This window comes from Amaranthus tricolor, chromosome 7 (assembly GCF_026212465.1).
Source record: "Amaranthus tricolor cultivar Red isolate AtriRed21 chromosome 7, ASM2621246v1, whole genome shotgun sequence".
In the NCBI taxonomy this organism is placed as follows: Eukaryota; Viridiplantae; Streptophyta; class Magnoliopsida; order Caryophyllales; family Amaranthaceae; genus Amaranthus; species Amaranthus tricolor.
The window spans coordinates 25,411,579-25,425,117 of NC_080053.1; the positions used below are offsets into that span (position 1 = coordinate 25,411,579).

Sequence of the window (13,539 nt, forward strand, 5' to 3'; positions counted from 1 at the left end):
AATGCAGTAGCCCTCTCAACAATATGTGTGTTTTGTGGTGAATGTTACTATGAGTGATGAATCCTATTTATAGGCAATATATTCATCACTCTTAGTATTCCCTCATAAATCACCATAAACTCACATATAACATCCCAATTAACATCCTAATTAACCATGACAATAAACATTACAATAAACAATAGAGTAATGCACCACATTATTGCATAGTCACTACAAATTCTGACCAAAAACAGAATCCAATGTAGTCTGCTGGATTTCCGCTCGACTGAGCCACTACCTCGCTCGGTCGAGCGAGCTTCCAGTGAAGCTACTGACTTGATCTGGACACCTTGCTCGACCGAGCCAACATCGCAAGACCGGTCGAGCAAGACTTTACTCGATCGAGCGGTTGGTCGAGCCACTCACAGTCTGCTTCTTTATTTGTTGCTTTGATCAAGCAACTCTTATCAATCTTTCCAAACCTTAAATCACCCATATTCGACACATCTTTATCGACCCTCTCTAAAGTACAAGACAAAGCATGTTCGATTATATATTTAAAGTTAACGTCATCATTAAGATTATTGGTACTTGCTTTAACACCTATAATACAATTCACCGTCTTATAGTGAGATCAGACACATTTGGATTAAACCATTTTCAGTGTGGCTTAGTTGTTTTCTGCTGCGAATTATAACTTAAAAGTGATCAATTTTAACTTTAAGTGATCAATTTCAACTTATAATCTTTTATTATATAACCTTACATGGACCAATTATGACATTTTAAAGTGATTAATTTTAACCTGAACGTGATCATTTTTGAATTTAAAGTGATGAATTTCAAGTAAATAACCATAAATAGATCAATTATGACCTTTTTAAAGTGATCAATTAAAACCTTTCTAAATTGATAAATTTGACTTTAAAGTGAGAGTATAAAGTGACGTCACCCATGTTTGGGTGACACAAACCCTTTTTTCACGCCCATATTTCAACGTTGGGCGACACCTTCATCTATGTAGCCCATATTTCAACGTTGGGCGACACCTTCATCTATGTAGCCCATATTTCGAATTTGGGGACAACCATTTATGAAGCTCATATTTCAACTTTGGGCGACACTTTCTTCTGCGCCGTCCATAGTTGTTGTCTTTAGGCGACATAATTGTGGCCCATAGTTTGTTGTTTTAGGCCACACACATAGTTATTTGTTTTGGGCGACAAAATAATGTGTAGCCCACAAATAAATGTAGCACATTGATTTGGTACTTATTGTCATGAAGCCCATTATTTTTGATTGCACAACAACAACAATAACAATAATAATAATATACTAATAATTATACAAAAGAGCAAGTAATTTGCTTGTATATGTATATACACTTAATTGGAGTTCATTTCTTAAAAGTTCGACTCACAATAATATTACAAAAATTATAACGGCTATGTACTTGCTCAAGATAATCATCACATATAAAAAGGTGATCATCAAAATACTTCTTTACTAAAGAAAAATGTTATCATTTTCAGCATTGCACAATTAACCTATAAATATTCATAAATAAAAATTAACATATCAATTAAATCTAGTCTTCTAACTAAAATATACAAATTAGAATAGCCATATAAACCTTAAAACTTAACTTCGACGGGCAAAAATTAATCCAAAAACACTTTCACAAAACCAATAAATAAATTCTACACAGTATCCTCATTCACATGAACGTCATTAGTGTAAGTGTCAGACTCACTACCTTCATCATCTATATTCTATTGATCAACACTCTCTCCATGGTGGACCCAAGGATGATAATCCCTCACAATGTCTGTTAGAGCTGTTCAAAACAAACCCGACCCGAAAATCCGACTCGGAACCGAAAATTATCCGACCCGTAAAAATGTAAGTTTTTTAGGTTTACCGAACCGCAATTACCCGAACCGATACTTCACTCGAACCGTTTAATAACCGAAAAGGCCAAAATCGAACTCGAACTGCAATCGAATTTTATAACCGACATATAAACCTTAACCGATGTTACCCGAACTGAACAATGATCGACCCGAATTATGCACGTAACCGAATGCAACCTGACTAAAACTGATTAAGATCGAACTGTTTTTAACCCGAACTGATACAAATCCGAATCGATTATTAATCGAACTGTTTTTAACCCGAACTGATACCAACCCGAACCGATTCTTAATCGAACTATTATACATCCGAATCCAATTTCAGTTTTCTAATTATGATTTTTTGAATATTTGAAAACTAATTTCTAATATTGAAAGATTGTAAACAAGTTTATATATAAATATTTTAGCAAATCAACTATAAACCAATAAGATTCCACCAATTCTTCAAGCTTTAAGCCCCAAAAATTTACATTCATCACTTATACATCCACCAAATTTAAGTATATAAATATTAAGTTTTTAATTCCAAAAATTTACATCACTTATACATCTATGTAGCTTTATTGGGTCATTGAGTTCTGATGCATGCTCGTTCCTTTTATGTATGGCCAACTAATTCAAGATGAATTCTGTTTTTCTCATTGTCCCACATCGCCTAGGTGAAAGAACGCAATCCCACTAGTGTGTTATTTATATGGGCCAATTAGAAGTGTTGTATAGATTGATTTGAAGGTATAGTGAGTAAAATCTTATTATCTAGTATCCTTCTATATCTGGAAAAGGTTTAAAAAAAAAACTTCTTTTAGTTATTTAATTAAATGTATAAGTATTTGAAATTATAAAAGCATTCCACAATAATCTGTAGGATAATGGACTTATATTATACATGCCGATTATAATAGGAACTAGAAAGTGCTGATAGATAATTTAGTAATTTTTGTATGAAATATGAGATAGACGATATAAAAAGTCCAAATACAAAATTTGAATATTTTAATTTAAACATCTTAAATGATGTATAAGATATTAAATAACAAAAGTGGATATTATAAGTAAAAAAATAAATGTTTTAAAATATTGGAAATATTTAGTCTAACTTAGGATATTTGGAAAACTACTTTTGTAGCGGAGGATGATGATGAATGTCATATGGATGATATGTGATGATCAAACTTATATTTACCTATTTATTTGGTTCTTTGATTTGGTTTGTATGACTATTTTTAAATACTCATGTTGTTTATTTGGTACTTATTTGAATGTTATGTGAGTTTTATATTTTTAAAGTGTTTATTTACAAATATCAAATGAAAGATTGTAAAATTATCTTTAATTTGAAATATATATTATATTACCACCATTTACGTGTCCCCGTGTCCGCCATTTTAGTGCAACCTAGTGTTTGACTGAGATTGAGGGTCGGCCAAGCGAGCCAACCCTTCTAGTTTGCACAAATTATGTCGGCCATATGTCTTGATTTCCATACAGCACTCACCAAATCAAAGGGTAAGCATGGCATAATTAGCCAACCGACCCTTTTATATATGCCCCAAGGTTGTTTGGTCTTGTTTATAGCTAGTCATTACTAATTACCTCTTCTTCTAAGTCGATGTGGGACAAGCATAAATTACCACTTGTTTGGTCTTGTTTATAGCTAGTCATTACTAATTACCTCTTCTTCTAAGTCGATGTGGGACAAGCATAAATTACCTCTTGTTTGGTCTTGTTTATAGCTAGTCATTACTAATTACCTCTTCTTCTAAGTCACTAACAATAGGTCTAGTTCCGAACATTATTAAGTTTTAAATTAAATACGATGAATTATTAGCGTAATAGATTTATTATTTTAAAGTATTCAAGGTCACTAACAAGTATAAATACATAATATCATATAAAATGGTTATGATTACTTGATTAATCTAATTCACTTTATTATATATAATAAGTTTCAATTATCAAACTTAGAAATACAATCGATTATTAGTGTAATAGAGTAATGTATATTCTAATAGCCTATAAGATAGTTTAGATTATTCTTATTATTCATTCAAACAAATCGAGTTTCGATTATCGAGTTTTAATATTTAATCAATTATCAAAAGTAGCAACATGATGCATTACGAATAATCAAAAAAGGTGGAGTACTACACTAGTTTCATTTACTATAATCTATAATAGATCGAATTATGATAAGTGAACTTTGAATTACGAATCTACGATCGATTATTAATAATAGCCTATAAATTACTTTAGAGTTTAGAGTATTCAAGATCAATAATAACTAATAACTAATAGTAATAAGTAATAACATTGAGTTAACAGTCAAATGTCAATGATAGTCTATAAGTCTATAACTATAACTCTATAAGTATAACTCTATAAGATAGTTTGTATTAGTTTTATTCACTCCAATAGATATAGTTCCAAACATTATTAAGCTTTAAATTACATACGAATATACGATCAATTATTAGTGTAATAGATTTATTATTTTAAAGTATTCATGGTCACTAATAAGTATAAATACATAATATCATATAAAATGGTTATGATTACTATTAATCTAATTCACTTTATTATATATAATAAGTTTCAATTATCAAACTTAAAAATACAATCGATTATTAGTGTAATAGAGTAATGTATATTCTAATAGCTTATACTCCCTCTAATTAAAAAACAAATGTCTCATTTGGAATTTGCATAAATTCTCCTCTAGTAATATATTCTAAATTTCTAATAGGTTAATTACAAGCCTAAAAAGAAATCGAGATAATTACTCTGAATTGGAGAGACTATTAGTTTATACTTTAGAGTACTCAATAAGACAATAACGCTAATAAGTCTAAGTACGTAACTAATAGCCTACGAGATAGTTTAGATTATTCTTATTCATTCAAACAAATCGAGTTTCGATTATTGAGTTTTAATATTCAACCAATTATCAAAAGTAGCAACATGATGCATTATTAAATAAAAGTCTCATATATATATATATATATATATATATATATATATATATATATATATATATATATATATATATATATATATATATATATATATATATATATATATATATATATATATATATATATATATATATAAATATATATATATATATATATATATATATATATATATATATATATATATATATATATATATATATATAAACTAATTGAAATAAATTGATCTGCCATAAAATGAGCATACATCAATTAAAAACCCGACTATTAACTTATTTCGATATTGACCCGATCGATAGTTGTCCGTAACCGATAACTACTCGAAAAATAAAGCTCGAACCCGATCTGTACCCGAAAAAACCGAACCAATTAGTAATCGATGACAACTCGAGACCGATTGACACTCGACACGAACTTCAACGGACACCGAACTGATGCTAACCCGATAGCTTGAATAACCGATCTCCAACCGAACCGTGACTAACCGACTCGACCCGCGTGTGACCCGTTGTAACACACAGCCGAAAAATAACCATTCAAAATGCAACCGAACCGAATAACACCCGTCCGAAACCGACCCGATCAACCGAACGAACACCTCTAATGTCTGTTGAAGGTGAAACCATTTTTCAATCAAAATTTACTTCTTGAATTACACGAAAATAAAATACGTACCTAAAAATGCTTGTTGAAGGTGACACCATTTTTAAATCAAAATTTACTTCTTAAAGCGTAGTTATAAATCTTTCTCCATAAATATTTCAAAACATATAGAAGCTCGTCAAAAACTAAATATGAAATACATAAGATACTCTCTCCAATTCTTTTTAGTTGTCCCATTTTCTTATTTGGGCAATTCACCTCTATTATCCCATTTATATTTTAAGACTTATATTTATAAGTGATCCTCTTATTTTCTTAATATTAAAAACACATAATATTGCACATGAGTTTACTATTTTAGGTGATCCCCTCCGATTCTTAATATTAAAAATACCTAATATTACACATAAGTCTAATATTTTAGGTGCTTCCATCATTTTCTTAATATTTGTGCCCAAACTAAATTGAATAACTAAATTAAATTGGAGGTATTATTTCTCAAGGCATAAGATTTTCAATCTAAAAGGCTCATGTCTAACTTAAAACGAAGTAAATCTAGAGTTGCCACGAACAAATTATCAATTATCAACACATCTACAGATTTCAAGGCATGCAAAGGCATAAAATTACCCAAAGTTTTGAGATAAACTACACATAATTGCAAATTTGAATAAATACAGGTTCACAACTAAATCAAAAATCAAAAACAAAATTTCACAAGTATATACATCCCATTCTTTAAATGTGACGAGACAAAAATCAGAAACGAAAATTGAAGATAAACAAACCGAAAATCAACAAAACAAAAACCAACAGCAGCCATGGAAGAGAAGAGCAGTAGACATGAAAAATTAAAGATAAAAAAAAAGCAAAAATCAAAAATGTTTGAAAATGGAAACAAACCTTGAGAATGGAGATGGAATTGGTGAAGCAGGGAGAATGGCGGTGGAGATGGAGCTCTCAACGGGAGAGATGGAACTAGGGATGGTAATGGGTCGGACTCGGTTCGAATTATACATACTCCGACTTTACTCCGGATAATAGTCGAACTTTTTTTTTTCAGTCCACCTCCACTTGGAGTCGGATTATGCATACTCCAAGTTTGCCCTGACTCGGACTCACGGACCTCCAACGTAATCGGATGCAGAATCGGATTATTATCAAACTTTATCGTTGTAATATTTTAGTAATGATTTTAAAGCATACAAAATTAACAAAAAATATTTTTCAAATACAATTTAACAAAAATACATGCGCTTTGAATTCAAGTTTAACAAAAAAAATAGTTCTACTACTATAATTTAACAAAATTTTCTCACATTTTGATTTAGAGTATTTTATTTCTCTTGATTTAATTTATCATATTTTGGTTGATCAATCTAAATAAAAATACCAAGTAGTTTTTCAAAATCGGAATTACAACTAGTATGAGAGAGAGTTTGAATTAGTCACGTCTAGAGTTTTAATGGAAACAAAATATTAGGATAAAAGTCAAATTCAAGTCGGATTTCTTTCAGGGTCGGAGTCGAGTCGGAGTATCGGATTTTTAATAAGGTCCAACTCCGGTCCGTCTCTAACTCGGACTCGGATCGTAAAGTCGGAGTCGGAGTCGGATAACTTTTTCCTCGGACTCGAATCAGATTATTTTCCTCGGATTGTATGGGATTAGGGTAGGATTCAAACTGAATTGTCATTCCTAGATGGACCGCTCAGAGAAAGAGATGGCGAATGACGAGTGGGATGAAACAAAATCTAATTTTTTTTAGTATTAGGGTTAGGGAAAAAACTAAGGGTGTGTTTGACAAGATGGAATTGAAGTTGGAGATTGAGATTTTGGGATAAAATTAATTGAGAATTGGCAAATGATGAGTCTTAGAGATAAGTCGAGACTTGGGAAAAAAAAAGTCTCATAAAAAAAAGTCAGGGGAGGGTGGTATTTGGGGATGACTTAGAAAATTTATAAAAAGACAATTTTGCCATTAACGAAAGTAAAGAAATCTAAGAGTTATAAGGACAATTTTGTAAATATAATTAAGTTTTATCTAATTTCTTATTCATTTTTATCATTTGCCAAACAAAGACATGAGACATTTATTTTCAAAGTTCAACTCAAATCTCATCCTAAAGTCTCATTCTAAGTCTCAACTATAGTCTCATAATTCTCATTTCCACATGCCAAACACACCCTAAGGGTTTTAGTTGGGATGAATGGCGGGCGACATAGAGGGAGTAGATTTTTTTTTTGTTTTAGGGTTTTAGGAGGGACTGAAATTTTAGAATTTTAGAATTTTAGTTATGGTTTTGGGTGACATTACAAATATGCGTCGCCCGTAGTTTTATATTGGGCGACAATATTACTAATGCATAGCCGTAATGTTATTTTGGGCGACATAACTAGTATCTTTCGTCTAAAACAGCTTTTGTGCTTCACTTATGTGTGAGTGACGCCCTAAGTGTACCTTGGGCCGCACCCTGTTATGTGACGCCCATAAATTAATTATTTTGACGCCCAAAACAATTTTTCTTGTAGTGCTAACATGGTAAATGTAGCCTACATTTTGATAGACCACCTTAAATCTTTATCTTATTGTTTATATCATTACATGCTTAAAATCTTGATCTTATTACTTGAAAAATAGTAAGTTCATTAGTACATCATCAAGAATGATATTCAACTGTTCTAATCAATACCTTTAGGCTAGTAATTTTTATTATCTTGAATTCAGATTGCTACTTTTTAACAATTAAATCAAGCAGTACACAATAACACTTTCACCATAAAAAGCATCTACATAGTAATGTTGAAATAAACATTGTAAAATTCATCCCTTAATCCCAATAATGGTTCAAGAAGATAACTTCTCCTCAACCCTTTAGCCACAAAGCTAATAGGATGATACTTCCTAAGACCATCCACCCATTTAAAGCTCATCGCGTCTTTGAATGAAGGATCCGAACTCACAGATTTGCAGCTAAGTTTCACATTAAGGTCCGTTTTAGTATCATAGTCGCTATATACAAAGCAACCTTCTTTGGTTTTTAAGGAGATTGTTCCATCTTCACCATTTAATCCCTTAACAATGAGAAACGTAGAAACTTTGTTATTGGAACCTGCACCTACGACAGTGAGTACACTACCTTCACCTTGGTGTGCGACTACCATTCCTGGAAGATCGATAGGTTCTAGCTTGACTATTTTATCGATAAGACTATCTTGTCTCGAGTTTCCCCTTTTTGTTGGTGATAGGTTTGTAAAAATGAGTCTAAAAGTTGAATGAACATAAGAATCATTCCCAGCTTGAGGAGATTCTTGCATTGTGAGAAGTTGGTTTTGGGTTGAGATGAAGAACTTTGCATTCCCATAATCTTGAGAAAGGGAAATCAGATTGGAATTATAATCAGATGGAATCGGGCTTATCCAATCTGAAATCGAGCTAACTGATCCTGTTTTGATGTCATAGTCGCCACTACTTAAACCCGCAAGCAAGTAAGGTCCATATAAAATTGCTTGAAGAGAAGCATATTGTGGACGATCATCTAAACATCATCGAAAATATATTAGTCGAAAAACACTTGTATGTCTCAAAACATTGTTTCCTTAGTTGGCTGTGGAAGTACCTTGAATAAACTCGGTTCTAAGAACCATCGGAAATTGGAATGTAATCGCATCGCTACTTCCCCAGCTCTTCGATATTGTTAGATAGTTACCTGTCCCAATACAAGTTTACACATTTTCATGATATAGGAATCAGTACTATTGTTGGGTAAGTGGCTATAGATTTAGACCTGGATTCGGCAGAGGCAATAAGTTTCCGTTGAGCGAGGCACTTAGACCGCTTGATGTTGTCCAAGAAGGTATACGAAAATTGAGGCTGGCTGTCCCGGAAGCCTGTATAATGAAAAATGCGTAAGAACGAAGAATGTTGGCCTAAGACTATCAATATATAGAAACTATAATACCTTCTTTGATGAAATTTGTATTTTCACTCTAAAGTTCGGGTCCCAGGAAACGACATGATCTACAACTTGGGTTAACGAAATCTGTGCAGAAGTCCAATCGAGTGAGCTAGGTATGTACTGAATAACATACAACCCGGGTTCTTTCCCTGTTTCTTCAAAGTATATCGAATCTCCTAATTTCGAGAATGACTCGATTCCTTCACAAAACAAGAGCGATGACTATTATTATCGTACCCTCGTATATAACAGTCCATAATATGTTATTAGTTATCGATTCAGACCTGTTCCATAGCAGCACCAGAAAGAATTGAACTGAGTGCCCCAACTGTGATAGGTTTGTCCCTTCGAAACTCCGTGTCCTAGAGGAAGCATATAGATCATGACACCTGGTTCAGTGCCTCGTTGTATGCTTAGCACACCATTCGTGAGTGCTCGCTCATAGTAATCCGCATACGTAATTTCTTTTGTCCATCTAAACAAGTTACGCGAGACCTAAGGGACATATTCAAGTAAAAGCTTGTTAAGAATTTTCTTAACCTTTGTTCTAGCACTGATTTACACAAAGCAGACCTTTAACATATTGTATGTTGTACAAGACTCCTCGTTTTCAGTTTGTAACTGGTCGCCTAACCTTTTTGGATTAGTCCTGTTTGAAATTAAAATTCGGTAATGAATTAGCCTCTTATTAATCACAACAATCATAACAGGATGCGTTGCATTTTCATACCAAAATTCTTCAACTGAAGTTCCCCCTGTAGCATAACTATGTGTGGAGTTGACAACATCCATGAAAAATGATCCGATTTCCTGTTTAATCGATGTTGGATATTAGAAACAAAAAACATCTCTATATGAGTAATATGGACTTGTATAGAAGACTCATACAAGAGGAGAGTTGACTGCACATAAACCTGATGAGATTCCATCCTAAAACCAATTGGACGTAATAGGAGGAGTAACCCATCAAGTATATATGTCAGTGAACTTTTCACTAATTCTACGATTCATTCCATGAAAATGAGAGACTCGCGATAAGGAAGCAACTGACCTTGTATAATTCATCACCCGTAACTTCATATCTCATTTGCGCACCAATAACGATTGGAATGTGAGTATTCGTATGAAATCTAGCGAGACTATCCGCCTCCAAGACAGAAAAATCGAACTTTTAGTGAACAATCAAACTCTATTTTAGTGAATAAGGATTGTTTTGTACCTTCATTGCAAGTAGTCCTAAAAAGCATGGTTTGTCGAAAAGGTGAGCTAGCAATAAGTGCTTCTGATCTTGCTGCAGACAAACAGTCAATGTGGCAATCTCCATTAGACAGAGGAGTATCAACATTTTTTGCGGAAAACAGGTTTGGAAAATGATATATTGTGACATGTACAAACATAAGGAAGATCATAATGAACCAACCGTGACAATGTACAATCGGTAAAGGACATCGTTCATGCCACCAGTCTCCTCGTTCAAGGATATCCAATGTTTTTCAATACTAAACTTCTTAACTACATTTTGGACCCGCGTGTAAAAATAATTAGCCATCGATGTCACCATTTCCAGAGCTTTAGTGTTGCCAGCAAGATTATACTGATCCAAAAGGCCTGCCATAATCTGTCAATTACACCAAAGGATAAATCAGTTATATGCTTGGTTTTGGGCTATTTTAGGGTCATTTTAGCGAATTAACTAGCAAATTATGTCCCACTGATCAGGAGCTTGGAAGGAACAGAACAAGAAATTTGTCAAGTACCTTATGGATAGTGTAGTAAGGTGCCCAAACAGGTTGTACAGCTTCAAATCTGTCAAAGAGTTCAGGTGGAAATGCAGATAGGTAACCTGTTCCAATTGCATCCTGACACTCCTTTAAAGCAGACACTAGGCTACTCATTTTTGCTTTAAGGGTCTCATTGTGAGTGCTTGCCCACATTTGTGCTGTTGCACTCATATAATGCCCTTCAGAGTTCACCATATATACACAGAAAGTTTCACATAATCAGAGTCCTCTTAAGTCTTAACAGTAACACTTCAAATTCTAAACTTATTTCTTTACAGATTATAAAGTAATTTAGAGAAAATCTTTATTATGATCAAATGATTGCTATTTGCTCATTTATACATCCCACATACAACAAGTCAACAACATTACTCTGTCTGAACCAAAAGCTAAAATTTTTTGTTCACTTAGCTGTTTAATATGGTATCAGATGTGCAATCATGGGCTGGAACCTCATCTAGCCCTCATACCGAGTAAAATATTAAACCTCGAATATGAGGTTGGTCGTCTCTGCTACATTTATACTTCTAGCCGAAGGACTCTCGTGTAAAGGAGTTGGTAGAATATATGACATATAGTGGCCAGGCTACAACTTTTCGCTTAAGCTTTTGGTTGAGTTGGTAAGTTGTTCCATCAAAATTTTTTCATGATATCAAGAATATCAAGTGTTCATTTGGGTCATCAGGTCGATTTCGAGTCAGGTATGTCAGGTGGGTTCAAAATCGAGTCTTGTAAGTCAGTTACATCGGGTTTGGTTATAAAATCAGGTGAATATCAGATTATCGAATCTATTTTAAACACCTCTAATATGGCTGTATTTGCCAAAATACTTTTAAGAATTGTAGAGCTTATACCAGTACATAATTCAATTACAAAAGCTTACTAGTAGATACTGCATGTGCTCTTTAAATCTAATACAGAACATCTAAAAAGCGCTCATACCAATTTGCATTATGTAGCAAATTCAAAAGGACATAAGAGTTATTAAACAACACGAAATAAACACTCTTTGAAAGTAAACAAAACAAGTTCAAAAAACTGACCTACAAAATGTCCTCGAAGTTCAACATTAGGTCCTTCCCACCCACCATAAGGATTCCCTGGTGTAGGCAAACCAGCAGTTTTTCTAAAGCTCCAAACCAAGCTATCCACATCCAATATCATCAAATACTCCAAATTTGTTTGTTGAGCAATCCCATATAAGGATTGGGGGTCTAATCTCACATTATGAAGTGAAATTTCATTAAGGAAACTATCCCTTAACTTATCATTAGAGTACTTAATCTTCTTGTACAACATTTTCCAACTAAGTTCATCTTCTTCCTTTAAATTTGTTATAGGAAACAAATCAGACCATGTATTTTCATCTGTTGGGGTTAAATGATCATGAGTTTTTGACATAATTTCTTGCTTCCATGTCTCATTTTTTGATGTCAAAAACTCATATCTTAAAGCCTTTGTGGGTAATGGTAGTGGAGTATTAGTACACTCTTTAAGATAAAGGGCATAAATACCATTTACCATTAACACTAAATTGGCTAATAAAACATACTTACATAACAAAAGTTTCATTCTTTGAGCATAAAATGAATAAACAAGTGGGTATGAAGTATATGGAAATATGGATAAGTATGTATGATAAAAAGATGTAGTTTATACAAAAATTGGAGGAATATGTAAGGAGTAAGGACAAAAGAAAGCCAAAAGCAAACAAATAATCTTCCAATAGGAAAATATGTAGTCCCGTGAAAGCTAAGAATGGTTACTTGTGAAGGGTGGGAGGAAAATGAAGTTGTAGAGATTTTCAAAAGTAGGAGCACAAAAATGGAAAGGGAAAGGATTGCAGGGTCGGAACCAGAAAAAAAAAATCAATGTCAATATAAAAACTTACATTCGGAATTTTTGAAATTAGTCTCCCATGTGAATTTTTAAAAGTAAAATTATCTTATCTACCTAAAATGTTTTACGTGTGAATTTTATCACGTTGGTAAAATTAAAGCGTTTAAAAATATTTAAGTGAAGAAAAATTTTGAAAATATGGCAAAAATAATTGTGTGCACGTTTATATAATATGGATAATATCATAGTAATATGAATCATTCATCGAAGAACAACATAGAAAAATAGAGAGACAAGTGCAATTTGGATACTAAGGAAAAGACTCAAAGAGTGACAGAAAAAAAATCACGGATGAATGTCGCTTTTCAATCATTTTGATGAAATTTGACAAATGAAGTTAGTTTTCTGACGTTTTACTGCAAGTATTACTCTTTGTTTTCAACTCATTAATCAATTGGAGGTTTAATATCAAAAATAATTAAGAATTCAATT

General features: G+C 32.8%; 1 protein-coding gene and 1 non-coding gene across 2 annotated transcripts; both read right to left on the minus strand.

The window, feature by feature from the left end:
* Nucleotides 1–3,310: 3,310 nt before the first annotated feature.
* Nucleotides 3,311–3,439, minus strand: LOC130819620 (U11 spliceosomal RNA). Its single transcript, XR_009044659.1, has one exon. It is a non-coding gene; the product is annotated as a U11 spliceosomal RNA (small nuclear RNA).
* Nucleotides 3,440–8,074: 4,635 nt separating this feature from the next.
* On the minus strand, nt 8,075–13,142 carry LOC130817410 (uncharacterized). Its single transcript, XM_057683100.1, has 12 exons — nt 12,252–13,142; nt 11,185–11,387; nt 10,848–11,045; nt 10,647–10,718; nt 10,479–10,574; nt 10,158–10,237; nt 10,001–10,076; nt 9,712–9,922; nt 9,431–9,627; nt 9,257–9,359; nt 9,089–9,178; nt 8,075–9,007 (listed from the first exon to the last, which is right to left on the minus strand). Exons 1-12 carry the CDS (start codon nt 12,778–12,780, stop codon nt 8,259–8,261), a joined length of 2,604 nt encoding a protein of 867 aa, XP_057539083.1. The 5' UTR covers nt 12,781–13,142; the 3' UTR covers nt 8,075–8,258.
* Between the last annotated feature and the right edge of the window lie 397 nt (nt 13,143–13,539).

Excerpts from the sequence above, each read along its gene's own strand:
- LOC130817410 (XM_057683100.1), bottom strand. The coding sequence starts at position 12,780 with ATGAAACTTTTGTTATGTAAGTATGTTTTATTAGCCAATTTAGTGTTA. Across the intron at positions 11,046-11,184 it reads CTTACTACACTATCCATAAG|ATTATGGCAGGCCTTTTGGA; the intron begins GTACTTGACAAA and ends TGTAATTGACAG. Across the intron at positions 10,719-10,847 it reads ACCGATTGTACATTGTCACG|CAAGATCAGAAGCACTTATT; the intron begins GTTGGTTCATTA and ends GTTTGTCTGCAG.